Source organism: Puma concolor, chromosome B1, assembly GCF_028749965.1.
Source record: "Puma concolor isolate L17-30 chromosome B1, mPumCon1.1.hap2, whole genome shotgun sequence".
NCBI lineage: Eukaryota > Metazoa > Chordata > Mammalia > Carnivora > Felidae > Puma > Puma concolor.
The window spans coordinates 86,208,798-86,231,896 of record NC_141670.1 but is presented as its reverse complement, the minus strand read 5'-3'; the positions used below and the strand labels follow the sequence as shown (position 1 = coordinate 86,231,896).

Genomic DNA, 23,099 nt, shown 5'->3' with positions numbered 1-23,099 from the left:
AGATGCTGTTCTCTCCCTCCCCTCCCATCCTATGAGCCAATAATCTGACGAACTCCAACTCATCCTTCTGGAGATTTAATGTCCAGCATGGTGATTACAGCTAACAATACTGTATGACATGCTTGACATTTGCTAAGGGAATTGATCTTAAGTGTTCTCTCTCACCAGACAAAAAAATTGTAACTGTGTGAGGTGATGGATATGTTAATTAGTTTGACTGTGGTAATTATTTCACAATATACACATATATCAAAACATCACATAAATACACATTAAAAAAAATTAAAAAGGGGCACCTGGGTGGCTCAGTCGGTTGAGCATCTGACTTCAGCTCAGGTCATGATCTCATGGTCCGTGAGTTCGAGCCCCGTGTCGGGCTCTGTGCTGACGGCTCAGAGGCTGGAGCCTGCATCGGATTCTGTGTCTCTCTCTCTCTCTCTCTGCCCCTCCCCCACTTGCGCTCTGTCTCCCTCTGTCTCAAAAATAAATAAACATTAAAAAAATTTAAAAAAATCACATTGTTCACCTTAAAAATATGTAATTTTTATTTGCCAAATATACACAACAAAGCTAGAAAAAAAAAGAATCAAGTTTCAAGTCTTTTTTAGATCCTCTGGAAGAGTCCATCAGCCCCACTTTCGAGTTATCAACTATTCTGTGCATACCTCTTTATGGTCTCTAATATATTGTACCACAAGATCTGTTTATTTATTATTTATTTAATGTATTAAACTATTTTGGGTTCTCTGAGGACAGTTACTAAGTTTATATAGGCTTCCTTTATACTCATCACAGATGTATATTTGACACTTAAAATTTTTACTGAATGACTGAATCAATTAATATCTAATGTTGAAGAAATCAAATACTATCATCCTTAGGTTTATTGTAAGATCAAATGAGACAGTTGTGGAAGCACAGAGTTAAGTGTAAAGAGTTGTGCAAATTTATATAATTATAATCTGTAGTCACCTATTTCTTATTCCCATGAACCCCCTCCACCCAAAATATTTGGTTTCTATCACTCATGTGTCACTCACCTTACCATATTTTGTTCTGAGGGTAGATCATGTGTATTAGTTATCCACTGCTGCATAACAAACAATCCCCAGACTTAGTGGCTTAAAAATAACAACGATTTATCCTCTCATAGTTTCTGAGAGTCAAGAACTCAGGCGGAGCTTAACTGAGTCCTCTGCATCAGGGCTTCTCAGAGCCTGTGTCAGGGTATTGCTGGGACTCTGATCTTCTCAAAGCTTAATTATAAAAGCATCTGCTTCGAAGTTCACTCACCTGGGTGGGGGGGGGCAGCCACAAGTCTTTGCAGGCTATTATTGGTCAGAGACATCGGTTCCTTGCCACGTGGCCTTCTCCATAGGGTCACACACAACGTGGCAGCTTGCTTCCCCCAGAGCGACGACTAGAAAGAGAGAGAGAGATGGTGAGCAAGACTGAAGTTACAGTCTTTTTGTAATGCAATCCCATCACTTTTTGTAATGATATCCCATCCCTTTTGCCATATTGTATTTGTTAGAGGTGAGTCAGTTACTACATCCAGCCCACACTCAACAGCACAGGCTTACATAGGGGCATAAATATCAGGAAGCAGGAATCATTGGGCCGTCCTAGAGGCTCCTACCACACCACACTACTTACTCTGATCGCTGTAAGAGCTAGCCGTGGCTAACATAAAACAGGTTCTGCGTAAGCGATTAATAAGTTGATTTAATTTTTTTTTTTAACGTTTATTTATTTTTGGGACAGAGAGAGACAGAGCATGAACGGGGGAGGGGCAGAGAGAGAGGGAGACACAGAATCGGAAACAGGCTCCAGGCTCTGAGCCATCAGCCCAGAGCCCGACACGGGGCTCGAACTCACGGACCGCGAGATCGTGACCTGGCTGAAGTCGGACGCTTAACCGACTGTGCCACCCAGGTGCCCCTAATAAGTTGATTTAAATAGAACAAAGCTGTTGACACCCTGAGATAAGAGAGGTGCTGCCACCAGGAGAAATGTTCCCAGCCACTCCCCTTTTTCCAAGCTCTAGGGGTTTGCACCTGTGTGCTGGGCACCCAGACCTCTTGCTGAGACAGCAAGAAGGTGAGAGTCAGTTAAGGAAAGCAGCACAACCTATTTGGAGCATTGCTCTGGCGTCTTTCTGGCATTGGTCTTGAACCTTGTGTTATTTACATGTAGCAGGTAATCATTTAGTCATTCACTAAATGGAGATTGAGTGTTTTCTACATGGCAGGCTCTAGAAATCCAGTGGTAAAGAAAAGGAAGTCCCTGCTCAAGTCTGCATGGTAGTGACTATTTTCCTTTGGGGCTTGACATGGTTTCTCTATTAGTTTTTGGGAAAAGAAGCCAGACTTGATTACACTCTGATTGGTATGTCATGAAGGTCCTGGAGGGAATATCTGAAAAGACATTAGCTCATAGCAGGAAGGCTGCCACTTTCCTAACTCCCTTATCTTATTCAAGTCTTTGCTCACCTCTTTAATAAGGCTTGTCCTGACCATCCTATTTAATGATGTGAATGGATCCCTCCACACCCAGTACTGATTCCCCCCTTCCCTTTCCTACTTTCTTATTGTCCATATCACTTATTGTCCTCCAACATAATTTACTTATTATCTTTGCTCTCTAGTGTTCATTGCCCCTGTTTGAATTAAAAAAATTTTTTTAATGTTTATTTATTTTGAGGGAGAGAGAGAGACAGAGTGTGAGCAGGGGAGGGGCCGAGAGAGAGGGAGAATCAGAATCCAAAGCAGGGTCCAGGCTCCAAGCTGTCAGCACAGAGCTCGATGCAGGGCTCAAACTCACAAACTGCAAGATCATGACCTGAGCCGAAGTTGGATGCACAATGGTGTGAGCCACCCAGGCGCACCCCAACCCATGTTTGAATTTAAATTCCATAAGGGTGGGGGCACCTGGGTGGCTCCTTCGGTTAAGCATCTGACTCTTGGTTTCGGCTCAGGTCGTGATCTCACGGCTGGTTGGTTCAAGCCATGCATCAGGCTCTGCACTGACAGTGCGGATCCTGCTTGGGATTCTCTCCCTTCCCTCTCTCTCTGCCCCTCCCTGACTCACGTTGCCTCAGTCTCTCTCAAAATAATAAATAAACTTAAAAAAAATAAATTCCATAAGGGTGGGGATCTTTATTATTTTCTCTGCTGTATCCCCGAAGCCTAGAATAGTGCTTAGCACAAAGTTGTGTACAAGGGAAAGATAGGATAAAACAGGCAGAGAGGGAAAGATTAAGACCTGAAGTCCCTGGGAAAAACACTTATTTTAAAACAATGCTGAGAACATCTCACTTGAGCAAACTCCCTCAGGCTTAAAGTTCCTCTTGGGAATGTGACAGACCCCACCTACTCCCCCTCAGGTTTCCCTCAGGAATTTGACAAAAGACCTGACTAAAAAAAAGCAGTAGACCATAAAATTATGACCCAGAAGGAACGTAAGGCCATAGGCCACCCCTCCTACAATGGAAATGAGCCAATCAAGAAGGAATGATTAGGCATTTAGAGTTACCTAGCCAATAAGGGTAGAACTGGAAAAGGAACAAGGGGAAGGAAAGGGGAACTGACCAAAACCCTGTAAAACAGAGTCCCTCACCTAGAGTCACTAGCATTCACTTTCCAACGCCCCCTCTCTGCAAAGAGAGCTTTTGTACTATTCTTACTTTCCGATCTTACACTCTAATAAACTTTTGCCTGCTGCTCATTTAATTCTGTGTCCACCTCTTCATTCTTTGAAGCAGAGAGACAACGAACCCTGGGTATTGAGGTAAAACATCCTGCAACAGTTGATGCTCAAACATTTGGTGAAGAGATGAACTGAGTCCTTCCAGGTCAGGCTTCCTTTCTAGGCCCTGCTTTGCAGTTAGGGATTTTTTTAAGTTTTTAAGTTTATTTATTTATTTAGAGAGAGAGGAAGCATGAGGGAGAGGCAAAGAGAGAGAGAGAGAGGGAGAGAGAGAGAGAGAGAGAGAGAGAGAATCCCAAGCAGGTTCCACCCTGCCAGCACAGAGCCCAACATGGGGCTCGAACCCACAAACTCTGAGATCTTGATCTGAGCTGAAACCAAGAGTTCAATGCTCAACCAACTGAGCCACCCAGGCACCCGTGGGAAATTTTTTCATGAAGGAACAGAGATGCAGAGAAAGCCAGTGATGCTCTTAGCTGTGGTTATTGGTTCCAAGAAAGGGAATGAGATTTAATTTGTTCATGGGGCTAAGAAATGAGATGTGATTAGTAAATGCCAAATTGGTCAATGATAGATGTGTGGCTGTCACTTTCTCCTGCTCACCCTTCCATGCTGTCCTTCCCACAGCTGTCTGGTGTTCACACCGTCTCAGTGAGTCTGCACACACAGGCTGAGCAGATGGAGTAATCAAAGCATGGGGTTGCCTAGTGATTTGGAGTGAATTGTATCTAATTGGAACAGAATCAGCAACCCCTATCCTTCATCCCCCAAAGAATGAGGAACTGTTGCACTCCCCAATAAGTTCAGAAAGTTTAATACTGCAATTTTTCCAGGACTTACAGATAATAGGAAGTGATTATGGGAAGTGAAGTTACTTTGGCTGATCTCCCCTTTTTAGTTTAACTTTTGTTCTCGCTTGTGTCTTACTGCGCTCTTAATGCTTGATGGTTTTGAATTAAGCATAATCCTTTAGCTAAACCCTTAACATTTTGATGGGTGGGGAGCCCATTACAAGGTTTACTTCATTTTTGAGCTAAGTTCACATACACGCATCCAGAGGGTGATGAAAAACAGATCTCTGCTTCCCTTGTGCGGCAGCTTTAGTCGACATAGAGTCCACCTCAGAAGGAAGTAAAGAGTCATCTACTTTTGTTTCCCCATCTCCTCTCTTGTCTGCCTACCCTCAAAGTCTCACTTCTGCTTCTTCCTCCTCTGGCCTAGGTTGTCATTCATATCTTTCAATTCATCTGCTTTTCCCTTGGAAGTAAGTGGTGTCAAGTCACAAGCCAAGGAACTTTGAAGTCCAGACTTGCTACTCGTACGATTAACACACCTTAGCAGAATTCTAGGTGTTCCTTTGCCTTATTTAGAATTACCCCCTTTTTTTCTTATGGCATGGGACAGGGTCTAGAAACGAGGCAGGCATGTGTCCATCCTCAAGAAGAGGGTAAAAATGGAGAAAAACCCTGCCTGCCGTATAAATGTGAATGGAAATAAAATCTCTAACTCTAGTGGATAGGAGTTCCCTTTAGGTGGCCAGAAGTGGTGGGAGAAGATACTAAATTATGGCACATAATCATATCTTTAATCTAAGAGTCTGTGAAACCTAGTGCACTGGGGGCTTACTTAATATTTTTAGTTTCAATTTTAAAATTGATATTTATTTTTATACTTTAAAGTGAAATGTGTTCATTAATATGCATTGAATAATTGAATACACATGAAGAAACACACAGTAGAGCAAGTACGAAATCATATGTATTACCCATCATTTGAAGATAAATAATGTTAACGTTTTGTCATACTTCCTTTCAGTCTTTTTTTTAAATGACTGTAACTATCATTATTCCGTAATTGTAACCATATAGTTCCTACTATTCTGTTTTCTCTTATTTTCCCATAACATGAAACATTTTTCCATTTTTTTACAAATTCCCCATGAACATTTTTCTCAAGGACTGCAAAACAGTCTAGGCATTGGGACATAGTTTACTAACCCAATAACCATACTCTAAACCAGGAATCAACATACTCTTTCTATAAAGGGCCAGAGAGTAAATGTTTTTGGCTTTGTGGGACAAATGTCTCTTTGGCAACTACTCAGCTCTGCCATGCAGTGCAAATGCAGCCATAAACAATATGTAAACAAATGTGACTGTGTTCCAATAAAACTTTATTTACAAAAACAAGCCATAGGCCACATCTGGCCAGGAGGTCATAGTTTGCTGACCTTCTTCTAAGCTATTATGTTGTGTTAATTTTTATTATTTTAGATTCTATAATAAAACATTGTGCTTCCTCAACTAGGATCACTTCCTTAGAAAACATTAGAAGTAAAGCTAAAGTGAAGGTCAAAGTCTTTGAAAAATGTTAAAGCTCTTCATATTGTCAGATTTCTTCCTCAGATGACACAGTCATCAGCAATGTAGGACACTGCCAATTTTATCACATTTTTTTCACTATTTATTTTATTCATTTCATTTTCTGTCATGTTTAGGAAGACAAATCGCTAAGTGGGAAAAAGCAGGCTAAAAATAAAGTGTGAGGAAAAATTTAAAATATATATGAATAAAAAGATTTGCCATTTTAGTGGGCAAAAGTATGAAATTTCATTATTGTTTTAAAATTTTTTCAATGTTTATTTTTGAGAGGGTGGGGGGAGGGGCAAAGAGAGAGAGAAAAACACAGAATCCGAAGCAGGCTCCAGGCTCTGGGCTGTCAGCACAGAGCCTGACCCCGCAGCTTGAACTCACAAGCCTTGAGATCATGACCTGAGCTGAAGTCAGACGCTTAACAGACCGAGCCACTCGGGTGCCCCTAAAATTTCATTATTGTTTTAAACTGCATTTCTTGGAAGCTGAGAGTCCTCCCATGCTTGCTAATCTGTCGCATTTCCTCTTTTATGACATGTCTGCTTATGTCTTTTCTCACTTAAAATCTGATGCATTAGCTGCTCCACCTAACGATGTTTAATAGGTTTTAAAGGAGACATCTGGAACTACCTGAGGACATCTTAAGAGGAATTTTTTTTTTTTTTTGCGCTTATTTATATTTTGAGACACATAGAGAGACAGAGCACAACCTGGGGAGGGGCAGAGAGAGCTGGAGACAGAATCTGAAGTAGGCTCCAGGCTCCGAGCTGTCAGCACAGAGCCCAACGCGGGGCTCGAACTCACAAACCGTAAGATCATGACCTGAGCCAACGTCGGTCACTTAACCGACCGAGCCACCCAGGTGCCTCTTAAGAGGAATGTTTAAATAAGTTTTGGAATGTAACGAACAATGGCATTGTGTGCGGCCGTTTCCAATTTTTTGTTTTGTTGTTCTTTTAAGACGGTGAGTGAACTGAATTTAGTGGTCTATCTGCCTCGGTTCATGACAATCCGTCATCACCCCTCCATGTCAGGAGACTATTTTGTCTCTTTATTTTCCCTCTTCATGGCTAGTTTCCTATGGCAGCTGTAACAAATTAGCACAAACTTAGTGGCTTATAACAATAGAAATTAATTCTGTCACAGTTCCAGAGGCCAGAAGTCTGACGTCAGTATCCCTGGGTGGAAATCAAGGCACTATCCAGGCCACGTTCTCTCTGGAGGCTTTGGGGAGCTTCTGGCGGCTATTGGCATTCCTTGGCTATGGCCACGTCCCTCCAGGCATCCAGCTCAGCAGCTTCAAATCTCTCTGCTCCACCTCCATCTCACCTTCTCTTTTTTGTGTGTCAGATCTCCCTGTGCCTCCTCTTATAAGGACACCTGTGATTGTAGTGAGGGTACCCCTGGATCATCCAGGAGACTCTCCCCATCTCGAGATCCTTAACTGAACCACATCTGCAAAGACACTTCTTTCAACAAAAGTAATATTTACAGGTTCCAGGGATTAGGACATGATGTCTCCGGAAGGGGGCATTTCCTAGCAACAGTCTCCCATTTATACTGCCATTATCGTCCCTTGCTTCATTGAGCACTTCTGCATATTTAATGCGTTCTTTTCCAATAGACCTTGCAAACATGTATTTATATATTTATAGCCTGGTTTAGAGTATGGTTATTTGGTTAGTAAACTATGTCCCAATTTCTAGACTATTTTGCAGTCCTTGAGAAAAATGTTCATGGGGAATTTGTAAAAAAATGTATAATGTGGTTATGTGTTTACCTTTTAATATTTTAATTTTTAAAAAACAAATGATATTGTGTCGTAAAATGTCTTCTGTTTCTTATCTCCCTTCAACATTATATTTTTGAGTCTGCTCTGGTATGTGATTATAGCTCCCCTTCTGTTTTGGCTGTTTTTTTCTTTTTCTTTTTTAATTTTTTTAAATGTTTATTTATTTTTGAGACACAGAGAGACAGAGCATGAACGGGGGAGGGTCAGAGAGAGAGGGAGACACAGAATCTGAAACAGGCTCCAGGCTCTGAGCTGTCAGCACAGAGCCCGATGTGGGGCTGGAACTCACGGACCACGAGATCATGACCTGAGCCGAAGTCGGACGCCCAACCGACTGAGCCACCGAGGCGCCCCATGTTTTGGCTTTTTTTTTTTTCTAACCAAATGCACATCCTTCTACCTGTGGACACATGGATGATTTCTAATTCCAGTTCAGCTATCAATTTTTTATATCATTAACTTGTTTGATTTCACAAACATACGTTTGGCTGTTATAATAATATTACTCAACGATCACTGAATGTTTACAATGTGCTCAGCACAGAGCACATTTTTAAAACTGTTCATTTATTTATTTATTTTTGAGAGAGAGAGAGACAGAAAGAGAGAGGAAGGGAGGGGAGGGGCAGAGAGAGAATCCCAAGCAGGTTCCAGGCTGTCAGCACAGAACCTGACATGGGACTCGATCTCACGAACTTGAGATTATGACCCGAGCCAGAATCAAGAGTCGGATGCTTAACCGGTGGGATGATTAACCGACTGAGCCACCCAGGTGCCCTGCCCGAAGCACATTTCAAACATTATCCCATTTAACACTTCTAATAGGACTGTTAGCCAGCTTTGTCATTGTCACTTTTAAACTCATCAGGGAACTGAACAACAGAGTAGCCAAGCAACTGGTCCAAGGTCGTACAGCCAAGTGAGGGGAAGTACAGCATGAATAAAGCAATTGCCATTCCCTGGGAATTCCTGGTTAAATGAAGGAAAACTACACACATCCTGGAAATCCATGGCAGAGTAAGTATACACACACACACACACACACACACACACACACACACAGACACGCACACACACAGGAGATTTCCTGGATGGGGCCTGTGCCCATTAACCTGTTCCCTCATGGCAGGTACCAACTGGCTGGAGGTCTAGGACTCCCATTCCTTGCTTTGGTTGTTTCAGCCTCTCTGCCTTGGCTCTCGACTCTTTCCTCTGAACATAAAGTATCAAAACGATTGCAGAATCTACACATTGTAACTCCCAAACAGCTCTCAAAGTCATTTTTAAAATAATTTCCCATGGTGCCTGGGTGGTTCAATCGGTTAAGCATCCAACTCTTGGTTTCAGCTCAGGTCATGATCTCACTGTTTGTGAGTTCGAGCCCCACATCGGGTTCTACACTGACAGCTGGGAGCCTTCTTGGGATTCTCTCTCTCTCTCTCTCTCTCTCTCTCTGCCCCTATCCCACTTACACATGCATGCTCTCTCTCTCTCTCAAAATAAATCAATAAACAAAAAATAAATAAAAGATAATAAAATTTTCCCCAATGAAAATTTCTCTTCTTTATGATTTTAAAAATGTAATACATGTTTATTCAGTGCTCATTCTGTCCAGACATTTCCTAAAGCCACAAATATTAACTCAGGGTTCTTTTTTCAGTTCAGTGAGGCAGGTATTATTGTACCCCCTATTTTCAGGATAAAGAAACAAAGCACAGAGAAGGTAAGTAAGTTGCCTGAGGTCACGTAGCTGTATTTCACAGAGTTGGGGTTTAATCCTGGAAGTCTGTAGATATAAAGATTTTAAGTGCCACGTATGCTGACTTCCTACCACCATTCTCTCCTCTCTCTCCTTAATCTCTCCTTCTTTTCCTTTCAATTAGCAAATTTCTGTGTTATACATAAGGATATATCGCTGAATAAAGCACTTGCCCTTGTGCATGGATGGAGGGGAGAATGCACATAAACCAACCAGCAAGCAAACAGACAAAACTGACATTTTTGATTAATTAAGGAGACTTCAGGGTGCTGTGCCTTGTTCTTCCTCAAGCAAATCTAAAAATGAATTCCATTGTAGAACTCACCAGAGTTCTCTTTTGAACTGTTTTGAAAGTATTTGCATACAGCTCTTACCTGTCTTCAGATGGGCCAAATTCCGAGAAGTGTTGATTTTTTTTTTCTTTATACACAGCAGTATGGGCACAGTGAATACCAAATAGGCATGAATCGGGGCAACGGATTGATGGAGTAGCTTCAGTCAGCGTAAAACCTGTTGCTGGTGGCTGGTCGTCTTAGGTTCTCGGGTCAGTCCTGGGACCTGGCACATGGCTGAGTCAGCATCTGGCTCATCCATCTGGGGAAGGCCCAGGGGTCTCCATCCTCGCAGTCCAGCAAGAGTCTATAGTATTTTGACATATATCTGAGCAAGGCAAAGAATTCATGACCAGATTTACCTAAGGAAGAAAGGCCTCTCTGAAATACTGTTCGCTATTCTGGACACTTTAACTTCCTTGGGCTTCCTTCAGGATTTTGTGAGTTCTTCAGCATATAAAGCAGGTTAGGCTGAAGTCCGAGAGAATAAGTGGCACACGTTTTGTTGAGTCCTGCGAAGCTGGCTGGGGCTAAGAAATTATAATTATTAGCAACATGACAATAATTTAGTTTCTAGAAGAAAGTAAGCCCTCTTAGCGCCAGAAGAATAAAGTCAAAGCAAACTTTCTCTCTGCATGTGCAGCACTGCCTTCTAAAATTGGGGGAAAGTGCTGAGAAGGCATCAGTGTGCAGTGGATGAGACGCAGACCAAGAGATGTCATTTGAATTAAAAATGAATGCTTGTGCCTTTGAAGTCTGGAAGCCAGGCCTGCCTGAACCTTACAGAGAGATGCTCTTCTCTGTCCAGCTGACTTGTCCTGTGTCACCATTTGGGGGAGCTGGCATTCTCTGATGCCTGAAGTATAGCCAGTCTTGGTCTGGTTCCATCATAATGAAGATTCTCTGCAGGCAAGTTCTGGAAAACTTCAATTTCCTTCTGCTGGTCAGCAGTCTATGATTCTGTGCTTTGATGTGTGTATGAGACAATCTGTGTGTCAGTTGCATGGAATTTGTGAAAAGGAAAAAAACTTGCAGAAAATGTTTATACCCCCATGTGACATTGACCTGTGTCCAGAAAATCACAAATCTTCCAGGAAGAAGAGTGTGTTCTACTTCAAAGGAAGTCATCACATCTGCCTCTGGGTGCCTCCACCTCAGCCTGGGAAGCCAGCACAGTCTCTAAAGGTGCACTTGTCCTGGCCTAAGGCCAGAGACCTGGGTGTCAGGGTTCTCGAACACCAGAAGGGATGACTCATCCTTTCTCCTCTTTTCTCCACTCCCAGCCTCTTACCCAAACCTGTGCAAGGATAGCAGATTATGTCCATCAACACTTCAGCTGGTGAGGTGCCTTAGAATTCCAAAGGGTTCCAAGTGGATTTTACATTTCACTTACAAAGCATTATTAATTAGCATATATATAAATCTAGCAAGGTCATATAACATTACAATTCTTTGTTTTCCCTCATAGATTCTGAGAACTTCTTACTTACCTTGTCCTTCATTGTCCAGGAGAGAGCCTGGTGGCCTTCAATGGCCATTTGTTTAATGAATTAATCGGTAAGGAATGCTTTGTTTAATAAATGGAAATGTCTGATATATTTGCTGATTATAAAAACTCTGAAAGTTCATTGTAGAAAAGAAAACAGCAACTTATAAGTGTATAGAAAGCTCTAACACAGTGTCTTCTTCCAGAGATAACTATTAGTAGATTTGATGTATATACTTGCAAAGTATGCAACACAGAAAGAAACAAGAAAGGAAGAAAGAAAGCGATATAAATTTTTTTCTGTAACATCTTTTTTTTTTATTCAATATATGATGTTTTGGGCATATTTTCAAATCAGTACATATGGAACTACGGCATTTTTAAAAGGGAGTCCTTAGTACCTTGGTAAAACTTTGAATGTATACAGCATAATGAAATTTGACTATTGTTGGACTCTAGATTGTATTCGGTTTTTACAATGACAAATAATGCTGTAATGAACATCCTTGTTGCTAAGCACATTTTTTCACACTTGTCTGGTTATCTTCTTAGAATAAAATCTAGAAGTAGAGTTGCTAGGTCTAGGGTATATATTCAAATTTTTTATGTTTTCAGATTGCCCTCTGGATAATCTGAAATTTTAACTAATTTTATTTGCTTTTCTTTCTTTCTTTCTTTCTTTCTTTCTTTCTTTCTTTCTTTCTTTCTAGAAAGAGAGAGACAGAGAGCAGGGGAGAGGGGCAGAGGGAGAGAGAGATAATCTTAAGCAGGCTCCATGTTCAACATGGAGCCCAACGCTGGGCTCTATCCCAGGACCCTGGGATCATGACCTGAGCTGAAATCAGGAATCCGTGGCTCAACCGACTGAGCCTCCCAGGTGCCCCTAATAATTTTATTTTTAACAAATAAAAATTAAAACATGGGTATTACTAATAAGAAATAAATTTATTGAAATAATAATTTTAACTCAATGAAAGATTTCTGTCGAGGTGTTTCACTACGTCCTCATTAATACTGGACATTTCTTTAAAAAAAATTTTTTTTTTCAACGTTTATTTATTTTTGGGACAGAGAGAGACAGAGCATGAACGGGGGAGGGGCAGAAAGAGAGGGAGACACAGAATCGGAAACAGGCTCCAGGCTCTGAGCCATCAGCCCAGAGCCTGATGCGGGGCTCGAACTCACGGACCGCGAGATTGTGACCTGGCTGAAGTCGGACGCTTAACCGACTGCGCCACCCAGGCGCCCCAATACTGGACATTTCAATCTTAAGACTCTGCCAAGATGATGGATGAAAAATTATATCCCACTGTTTTGCTTTACATTTCCATCATTGTTTATGAAATGAAGCATATTTTCATGTCAGTCTTTCTTTTTTTAAGTTTATTTATTTATTTTGAAAGAGAGAGAGAGAGAGAGAGAGTGTGCATGCGCAAGAGAGATGTACAGAGGGGGAGGGGCAGGAGAGAACGGAGGCGGGGCTTGATCTTAGGAACTTTGAGATCATGACCTGAGCTGAAATCAAGAGTCAGAAGCTTAACCAACTGAAACGCCTCTTCATGTTAGTCTTTAGCACTGTTTTCTTCCTTGACTTTCTTGTCTTATCCTTCACACCTTTCATACATTTCAATTTCTGGATTATTTCTTTAAAAAGTTCTTGATATCATATTTTTGCCTCAGGAGATCTAGGCTGACTGAGTTTTTATTTGTCCTAAGAGGTCTCTGTGAGAGAGATTTAATTTTCCAGGGTAAGTCTGATAGCAGCAAGTAGACTGGGGGTCTACTGGGGGTTATGGTGGGGGTTGGAGTAAATACTGTTAGCATCGTTCTGAGGGTTTAGATATAAATGTATACATGTCACAGTATTCACATTTTGATCCACTCATTCCAAATTCTAACAAATTTAACTAAGGAAAATTTTAGGAAAGAAGACAAGCATTTATTTATTTATATATGTATCTCCCCCCCCCCCCCCACTTTTTAAAGTTTTTTAAATTTTATTTTGAGAGAGAAAAAGAGCACACACGCAAGTTGGAAAGGGGCAGAGGGAGAGAATCCCAAGCAGGCTCTGCACGGTCAGTGCATGGAGCCTGTTGTAGGGCTCAAACTCAAGAACTGTGAGATCATGACCTGAACCGAAATCAAGAGTTGGACCCTTAACCAACTGAGCCACCCAGGCACCCCAAGGAGATAAGCATTTATATTCAAGGTTATTCATCCTCAGTCATTTATTTAAAAATTTATAATTTGAAACAATTCAAACCTCTAAAATAGGCAAAGGTTTAAAAAACATTGGCACACGTTATTATCATGACTTTAGTGCTGTGACTGGCTGAGGTTAAGAGATCTATAGAATCCAATCATATCAGTTAACTAACAAGAAGAATTGTGGCCTAGACAGACAAGGAGAATGTAAAGATGATTCAGGGTAAAATCAGGTGACAAATGGAGTGAGAAGTTGAACCCAGCAAGAGGTCAAGAGGTAGAGAAATCTAGAAGACAGGTATGCATTTCCACCTACTCGAAGCAGGAGGCTGAAATAAGCATGGTATGAGCTGAGCCCAGGGACTTGGACTGCAGAGGACAGAGTCCTTATTGTAACACTGACCATGAATGAAGCTGGGCACAGTCATTAGAGACACTGACAGGTTTGCCCACATATCTCCAGCCCTAGATCTGGTATCCCTGCCCAAACTTGGCCAATGTGCAATCTCTACTTGCAGATGTTGTCCTCTGCTTTCTCCTGTCATGGTAACTCCAGCAGAGTCTGCCTTGAGGTTTACCAAATTTAACTCATTCACCATATCCGTCAGTTTTTAATCTATCATAATTTATTCATATCCCAAACACCCATCCTGGATTCCACCTCATATCCTCTTCTCCACCTGCTATCTCTCTGCTTCTGAAAAGCAATCCTTTAAATAAGAACAAGATTCCATTAGTTATCAACGGCTGCATAACAAACTATCCCAAAACCTAGAGGCTTACATTAATAACATTATTTTGCTCACAAATCTGCAGTTTTGCAAGGTTTGGCAAGCAATTCGTCTCTGCTGGGCAGCTTGAAGACTGTGAGCTGGATTCATTTGAACTCTTACTTTGATGTCCGGTGCCTGGGCTGGGAAGATAAGAACAGCTGGGAATTAAGTCATTTGGGGCTCCCTGGGCATTGCCTTCTAACTATACAGTCTCTCCACATGATGGCTTCAAGATAGCCCACTTTCATATATATATATCAGCTCAGGGCTTTCAAGTCCTATATCCCTAAAGAGAAATCCCAGCAGAAGCTGTATTGCCTTTAATAACCTAGTGTTGGAAGTCACATAACATCACTTCCAATGCAACCAATCAGTGGAAGTAGTTTCAGAGGTCCCAGAGAGTCAAATGTCACATTGTAAATTGCACTGTGGGATGGGATATATATTGTTGTGGCCGTCTTTGGAAAACACACTCTATTACAAAAGTCAAGATAGGTTCATGGACTGGCTGACATCTTAATGTTTCATTTTAAACTACCCTTACATACACCAAAGAGGGAAACAAGTTACAAAAAGTTCCTTCTACTAAAACATATAGTAGTACTTTTACCACTGCATTTTTTTTTCTAATTTTTTTTTAAAACATTTATTTACTTTTGAGACAGAGAGAGACAGAGCATGAATGGGGGAGGGTCAGAGAGAGAGAGGAAGACACAGAATCTGAAACAGGCTCCAGGCTCTGAACTGTCAGCACAGAGCCTGACGCAGGGCTCAAACTCACGAACCGTGAGATCATGACCTGAACCGAAGTCGGACGCTTAACCAATTGAGCCACCCAGGCGCCCCAACCACGGCATTTTGAAATGGACTCTTCCTAAATTGCCACCAAAGAGCAGATAAAGTGTGACTGGTTATTAAAAGTAGGTTTTAATTGGAGGGCTTTGTGGGGAATCTTCCTCACCCCCTGAATGTTTGAGAAAGACTTCGCCGTGTATTACCACCAAATCAGTTGATTAGGAGCTTGTAATCAGTTTGTTGAGTCCCAGGCAACCTTGCCTTTCTTTTCTTTCTTTTTTGCTTGCCTAGATTGTCAACACCATTATCAGAAAGCAGAGGAAGATAACAGAAGCAAAAGTTTTATGTAAGCTGTGAAGCAGGGCAACTCATAAAAGGTAAACTATTCTAGTTTCTGTTTGTTGCAGTATTTGGTATAAATCTCTCTCTCTCTCTCTCTCTCTCTCTCTATATATATATATATATATATATATATATATTCAGGGTCTATCTCTCTCTCTCTATATATATATATATATAGAGAGAGAGAGAGAGAAAGAGAGAGAGAGAAAGAGAGAGAGAGAGAGAGAGAATTAAATAAATATTAGTGGTTTTAATTATATGTGAGCTTTGTGCTCCCATTCCAGCAAAAAGAAAACATGTTGGAGGGGCACCTGGGTGGCTCAGTAGGTTGAGCGTTGGACTCTTGACTTTGGCTCAGATCATGATCTCATGGTCCGTGGGATGGAATCCTGCATCAGAATCTGCTTGGAATTCTCTCTCTCCCCCTCCCTCTCTCCCCCTCCCCTGCTTGTGCTCTCTCTCTCTTTCAAAAAACAAACAAACAAGCAGACAAAAACCATTAAAAAAGAAAAGAAAACATGGTTGAAAACCACTCCTTTCTTGGCAATTCACTCCTCACAACCCCCCACCTAACATAAACTAAGGTGGTCACAGGGTAAGGATCTTTGTTAACTGTGGTTGCCAAGGTTACAACTGCTTGTGGTGGTTATATAAAGTAAACCTACATCTTAATCATGCAACTTAATCATGCTCGCGCTTCGATCTCCTCCTTTTTCTTTAATACTATCTCCATCTCCTGCTGAGTAACTTTGGCAAAAATTATAAAGTGTGCTTCTTCCCCTTTCTATGCCCTGTTCCTAGCTGTTGCACAACCCCCACCCGCCACCTATACTTCCTTGTCCTAAGACTCATTCCCACTGGATCTTGCTTTCAAACTGAGAGGGATCTGATAACCATATCCACCGCTTCCCTTCTTCTACCCCATGTGACTAAATGGATTTTAATAGAAGATTAAAATAGAAGATGAAAATGTAGGGTTTCAAGACTCAAATGAGTTATTCTCTGAGAGAAGAATTTGAAGCACAAAAGTTATTTTTAACCTGGTCCCTGAGAAACGTGTGCTGAAAATTTCCACCATGTTAGCGGAGTAATTTTTTCCTTGTAGGCTATGTTATTAGAGGCTGTGGTGTAAACATTTTTAGCTAACCATTTGCCCGGACTTTCTTGGTCTTCTTGCAGTTAGGAAAGTTCTTGTTACAAGTTCTCACCACTGGGCTATCGGTCAAGAGACGTCTGTCACTTCTGGGATGAAGCATTCTAGAGGTTGTATGTGACCCCTCCCCACCGGCTCTTCCTTGCCTGATTGAAGATATCATGTGTTCCAGAAAACAGAGCTATAGATGGCGGACCTCCTGGACTTCCCGAGTGGTGCTGGAATGGAGCTCCTCACAAACTCACATGGGACACATGATGAGACAGAAAAATAAACTTTTCTTGTGTTGAGCCACTGCAATTTTAGGGTTGTTTGTTATTCAACATACACTAGTCTATCCTAACCAAAATGAGGGTGTATCTTATATATCTCATACCTTTTGTAGCTTTGCCCTCTTTCTCAGTATAAAAGGCTTTATTTATCTATTTTTAAAATAGTTTTCATGTAATTTCTATCTTTTATGATATTAACAGGTATTATTTTCATTTGGTAATTTTTGCCTCATAAATCGCGTTTACTCTTTAATGTTTGTTTATTTTTGAGAGAGAGGGACAGAGCGTGAGAGGGGGAGGGACAGAGAGAGAGGGAGACACAGACTCCAAAGCAGGTTCCAGGCTCTGAGCTGTCACAACAGAGCCTGATGCGGGGCTTGAACTCACCAACCTCGCGATCGTGGTCAGTGGTGAGAACTTGTAACAAGAACTTTCTTAACTGCAAGAAGACCCAGCCGAAGTCCCACGCTCAACCGACTGAGCCACCCAGGAACCCCCTTGCTTTTACTCTTGATTATCAACCTTTCTGTATTAAATTTGTGTCTCTTGTAAATAACATGGCACTAGATTTGAGGACTTTCAACTTCAATTTGTACTTATTGTGAATTACTGATAAATGTGGATTTGTTTTTGCTATCCTATTACCCTGCTTTCTCTGTGCTTCTAATTTTTGTTTTCTGCTTTCTGTTGGATCAAGTTTTCTTCATTCAATTTTTTTGCAGTTTTCATTCTATGCCTCTAGGGGTTATCCTTGAATTATTAATGCATATCTCAATTTTTTTCTTCCTTCACAAATTCTGCACTTCCTCTTGGGGCAGATTGTATTTCCCATGGATTGCCACAATGTTATCTCTCATTGCATCAAGATTTGGAGGCTGTTTCTTCACCATCTTGAATCTGGGAAGGGAGGCTTTATGATAACGTTGACCAATTGAATACGGCAGAAGTGACATAGGTGCCTGGAACAGGTGTGGCTCTTACCTGTTCCAACAGCTTCTGTTCCTGGCTCTTTGAAGCTAGCCACCATGTATGAAGTGCAACTTGCCCAAGACTATTATTCTGTGAAAAGACCTGGCTGTGTGGAGAGGCCCTGGGAGGAGGTGTAGTGTACAGCCAGAGGGCAAGGTGCATCAAGGCACCAGAGAGCGAGGGAAGGAAGAGGAGGGTCTAGCCCTAGCCACTCCAACGAACGGTACATGTGACAAAGCCCCCAGCTGAGCCCTTCCTGAAGTCCAGTCCCACAAAAACCTGAGTAATATAAAATGAATGTTTTTAAGGTTGCCTCATTTTAAGAAAGTTTGTTATACAATAGACAACTGGGACATTCTCCTAGTCCATTGTTGATATTATATGGAATTTTAGTTCCAGATTTTATTTAAAACCATTTAAAAATGGGTACTTTTTAAAGACAGAAGTCTTGGGGTGCCTGGGTGGCTCAGTCGGTTGAGCCTCCAACTTTGGCTTAGGTCATGATCTCACGGTTCTTGGGTTCGAGCCCCGTGTTGGGCTCTGTGCTCCAGGCTCAGAGCCTGGAGTCTGCTTCGGATTCTGTGTCTTTCTCTCTCTCTCTGCCCCTTCCCTGCTCTCTCTCTCTCAAAAATAAACATTAAAAAAATATAAAGACAGAATCTTGCCAATTTATTTAAACTTTTTAATTTTGAGGTAATTGTAGACTCACTTGTGATTATACAGATAGATCCTGCGAATCCTTTGCCCACTTTCCCTGAATGATAACATCTTGCAAAACTATAGTACAATGTATAATCAGGAAATTGGCATTGGTACAGTCAAGATACAGAACATTTCCATCACCATTAGGATCACTTGTGCTGCCTTTTTATAGCTGCACCCATTTCTCCTGCTCTCATCTCATTAAACCCTGGAAACTACTAACCTGCTATCCATGTTTATAATTTTGTCATTTCAAGAACGTTATGAAAATGGAATCATTCCATATATAACCTGCCAGGATTGGCTTTTTCTCACTCAGTATAATTCCCTGGAGATTCATCCAGGTTGCTGTGTGTCTCAATAGCTCATTCGTTTTTGTTGCTGAGTGGTATTCCATGCTGTGCATAGTCCGCGGTTGGCTTAGCCATTCATGCATTAAAGGGCAACTGGGTTGTTCCCAGTTTTGGGCTATCATGAAAACAGCTTCTGTGAACATTTGTGTATAAGTTTTTGGGTGAACTTAAGTCTTTATTTCTTTGGGATAAATGCTCGGGAATGTAATTGCCGGTTTGTATGATAGTTACGTGTTTAAGTTTTTAAGAAACCGTCCAACTGTTTTTTCAGAGCACATGTGTCATTTCACGTTCCCACCAACATCGTGCGAATGATTCAGTTTCTCTACATCCTCACCATCGTTTGTTGTGTCACTATTGTTTTTTTGTTTTGTTCTGTTTTGTTTGTAAATTTTAGTCATTCTTATAGGTATGTAGGAGTATCCCACTATGGTTCTAATTTGTATTTCCTTAATAGTTAATGATGCTGAACGTCTTGTTATGTACTTATCTGCCATCTGTATGCCTTCTTCAGCAAAATGTCTCTTCATGTCCTTGTCCACATTTTATCGGAATGTTTGTTTTTTATTGTTGAGTTTTGAGAGTTATCTATGTAATATTTTGTCAAGGACTTTTGCATTTATACTTATCATGGATATTGGACCGTAGTTTTCCTTTCTCGTATTCTCTTTGTCTGGTTTTGGTATCCCAATAATACTGGCTAAAGAAAATGAACTGGCAGATGTTCTGTCCTGATGTTCTGTTCTGATGGGGAGGACATAGCATAGAATTGGTGTTAATTTTTCTTTAAATGTTTTGTGGAAATTTCTGTGAAATCCTCTTGGTCTAGAGATTTTTTTTGTGGAAGGGTTTTTTATTTACAAATTTAATTTTCTTAATAATACAGGGTTTTTCAAATTCTCTAGTTTGTGTTGGTTGAGAAATTGGTTCATTTCATCTTAGTTGTCAGATGAATGTGTGTCCAGTTTGGTCTTCCCTTATTATTCTTTTGTCTGGAGGATCTGTAGTGATGGTCTTTGCTCATTCTTAATGTTGGTAACTTACATCTTCTCTCTTCTTTCTTTGTCAATCTTGCTAGAGATTTGCCAATTTTATTGAGCTTTTCGAAGAACCGGGTCTTTATTTCATTGATTTTCTCTATTGTTTTTCCATTTCTAATGTCATTGATTTCTGTTCTAATTTTTATTATTTCCTTCCTTTTGCTTACTTGTGGTTCATTTGACTCTTCTTGAGGTTGTCGGCTTATTGACTTGAAACTTTTTCTCTTCTCTAACGTATGCATTTAGCACTATAAATTTATCTTGTTTTGGATTCATTGGGCTTCTTGACTCTGTGGAACAGTGTTTTTCATCAGTTCTGAAATTTTAACTAATTTTCTCTTCAAATGCTGCTGTGGCCCTATTTCTCCTTTCACCTGCTGAGTCTTTAGGTAAGTACTTGCAGCCTTCTTTATTTTTTGTTTTTTACCTTCTCGTCTGCACCAGCAATCTCTGTCACTCCATCCTTCATTGTGGATAGTTTTCTTTTCCAGTTCATTTTTTATCTGTGTCAAATCTGTTAAACCAATGTACTAAGTTTTAAATTTTTGTTACTTTATTTCTTAAATCTAAAAGTTCCATTGGATCTTTTAAAAATCTGTTTTAGAGGCACCTGGGTGGCTCAGTCAGCTAAGCATCTAACTCTTGATTTTTGTCTCAGGTCATGATTTCATGGTTCGTGGGTTTGAGCTCCGCATCTGGATCTGCATTGACAGCACGGAGTTTGCTGGGGATTCTCTCTCTCTCTCCCTCTCTCTCTGCCCCTCACCTGCTTGCACATGTGCTCTCTCTCTCAAAATAAACAAATAAAACATTTAAAAAATCTGTTTTATACTTTAAACTATAAAACTCTGACTCTCTTGATAATTTCTTTTTCTTCATATGTAAACAGAGTAAATTTATACAATCCCAAGATTTGAAGTCTTTGTAAAACTATGACAGTCTATAGACTGTAGTCTATATTTCTGTAGTCCATAATTTCCCATGGATATCACTTATGGCATCTACTTCCTTTATGTATCTGGTTATCTTTGACTTAACCTTGAATTTGAAAAGTTTACTGGATGAATGATCTGAGGCCTAATAGATATTTGGCTTTTGCCAGAAAGACTTTGCATTGGATTCCAGGTGCTTGGAGTACTACCAGTTTAAGACAACTGCAAACCAAACTCACCACTTGAAACTTCCTGGGGTGCCTGGGTGGCTCAGTTAAGTGTCCGACTTCAGCTCAGGTCATGATCTCACGGTTTGGGAGTTTGAGCTCCACATCAGGCTCTACACTGGTGGTGTGGAGCCTGCTTGGGATTCTCTCTTTCTCCTTCTCTCTCTGTCTCTGCCCCTTCCCCACTTGTTCTCTCTCTCTCTCAAAATAAATAAATAAACTAAAAAAAAAAAGACTTGAAACTTCTTAAAAAATAAAGGAGATGCAGGAGATCTTAACTGGGCTGCAATTTTGTGGTGGGACTGGTATGTATGAGGGTACAGTCCTTTGTAGGCTAGAATATTATGGGGTAAATCTCCTGTTAGACTTCTTATTTCATGTGGTCTCTGGGCTTTGACTTCTTTATCTCTCCTGAAGGCCAGAAAAACAAAAATCCAAAATTTTTAGGGGGGATAACTACTCTCAGAGTGAAAGAGGCTTCTGTCTTTATTTGCACCTCTGGGTTCCTGATTTCTCTTCATTGTAAGTCCAGTAAGTCCTTACTATCATATCAGTTCTTTGATTCTTTTAAGATTATATGTATATATTACATTTTATCCTATTAAAAAATAAGATTTTATCAGGAGCACTGATCTGAATAACTTAACTCAGCACTCAGAAAACAGGATGGATGGGCTTTGTTAAGAGAATAAATGTCGTAGAACTTACACATTTTGGGGAAAGGTACTCCCTTTTATTGTTTGTCTCTCTGGCTTTACTTCTTCTGAGGTCGGCTGGAATGGGTTTTCATTTCATCGGAAGTAGTAATTTCCGAAATCCAAGTGTTTTTCTGAGACTGTTGTGTGTGTGGCATGGGATAAATGAATAATTAATAGATACTGTCATTCTATCTTCGTGTGTCCTTGAGATTCAGAATTCTCATCAGAGAATTAAGGAGATGCATACATATGTAATAGAAAAGTAATTAATTAAAAAACCTTATGGTACCCAACTTGAATCAGAAGTATCAATATAAAGTCATAAGGTATTTTTTCCTTTCTTCTTCTTCTTCTTCTTCTTCTTCTTCTTCTTCTTATGTATATATCATCTAAGAGGCATGAAAACAACAGCCAAGCCAGTAGCAGTGAGCCCCGCTAGTACCCAGATTGTTTCTTGACATGTTATTTCTTAGAGATAGGCTGATTCCATGTTTGGGTAGAAAGTATACATGATGATTCTGGAACATTGTTAAATCAGATAGCGAGGAAGCTTTCAAAGACTAGCCATATCATGGAAAGAAGGACTTAGAAACCAACTCAAAGAACAATTTGAGCTTCCCAGAGCAAAGTCTAAGTGAATCCTCTCACATGTATTCTAACTGGTCAAGCCCGGCTTCTTGCCGGGCTTACACTGGTAAGTGTACTGACACTGGTAAGTACAAGTGTAAGACTACACTTGTAGTCAGTATAGATTTCTCTCTCCCTAGGACCATGCCCTGCTAAAGGCAAGGCTGACCTGAGTCAGCAGCTGAGTTTTCCAGGTTCCTTGGTTTAATAATAGTCTCTGCCTAACCTGAATCAGTACACAGAGGTGCTAACCTGCTCTCTGTCAGCACAGGCATCCTGGGAGATACTTCTCTAGTAAATATGTCCCTCTTGTAACCTGTCTCATAGCTGTCAAAATTTTTGTTTGATGTCATGTTACCTCTTATTCTTTTCTATAGTTTTCCCCCACATACTTTGTAGCTAACATTTAAGTGCTTTCTTTGCTACATTATCTTCCCTAACTTTCCCAAACAGCCTCATATATAATACCCACATATTACTAGGTCTAGTTCCTGAGTGAAATATTTTTTATTTTTGGATGAAAAAAAATTCAAGTTAGGAATAAGCTGGACAGCTGGCAAGA

The 23,099-nt window shown here is 40.6% G+C and overlaps 1 protein-coding gene across 1 annotated transcript in view; it reads right to left on the bottom strand.

Moving 5' to 3' along the window:
• Nucleotides 1-1,288: 1,288 nt before the first annotated feature.
• The window catches only part of RNF150 (ring finger protein 150), a 292,634-nt gene continuing 270,823 nt past the window's right edge, over nucleotides 1,289-23,099 (bottom strand). The window contains exon 7 of the mRNA XM_086704179.1: nucleotides 1,289-1,420. Coding sequence (XP_086560305.1) covers nucleotides 1,332-1,420 — 89 coding nt within the window. The 3' untranslated portion in view covers nucleotides 1,289-1,331. The remainder of the gene's footprint in view (nucleotides 1,421-23,099) is intronic.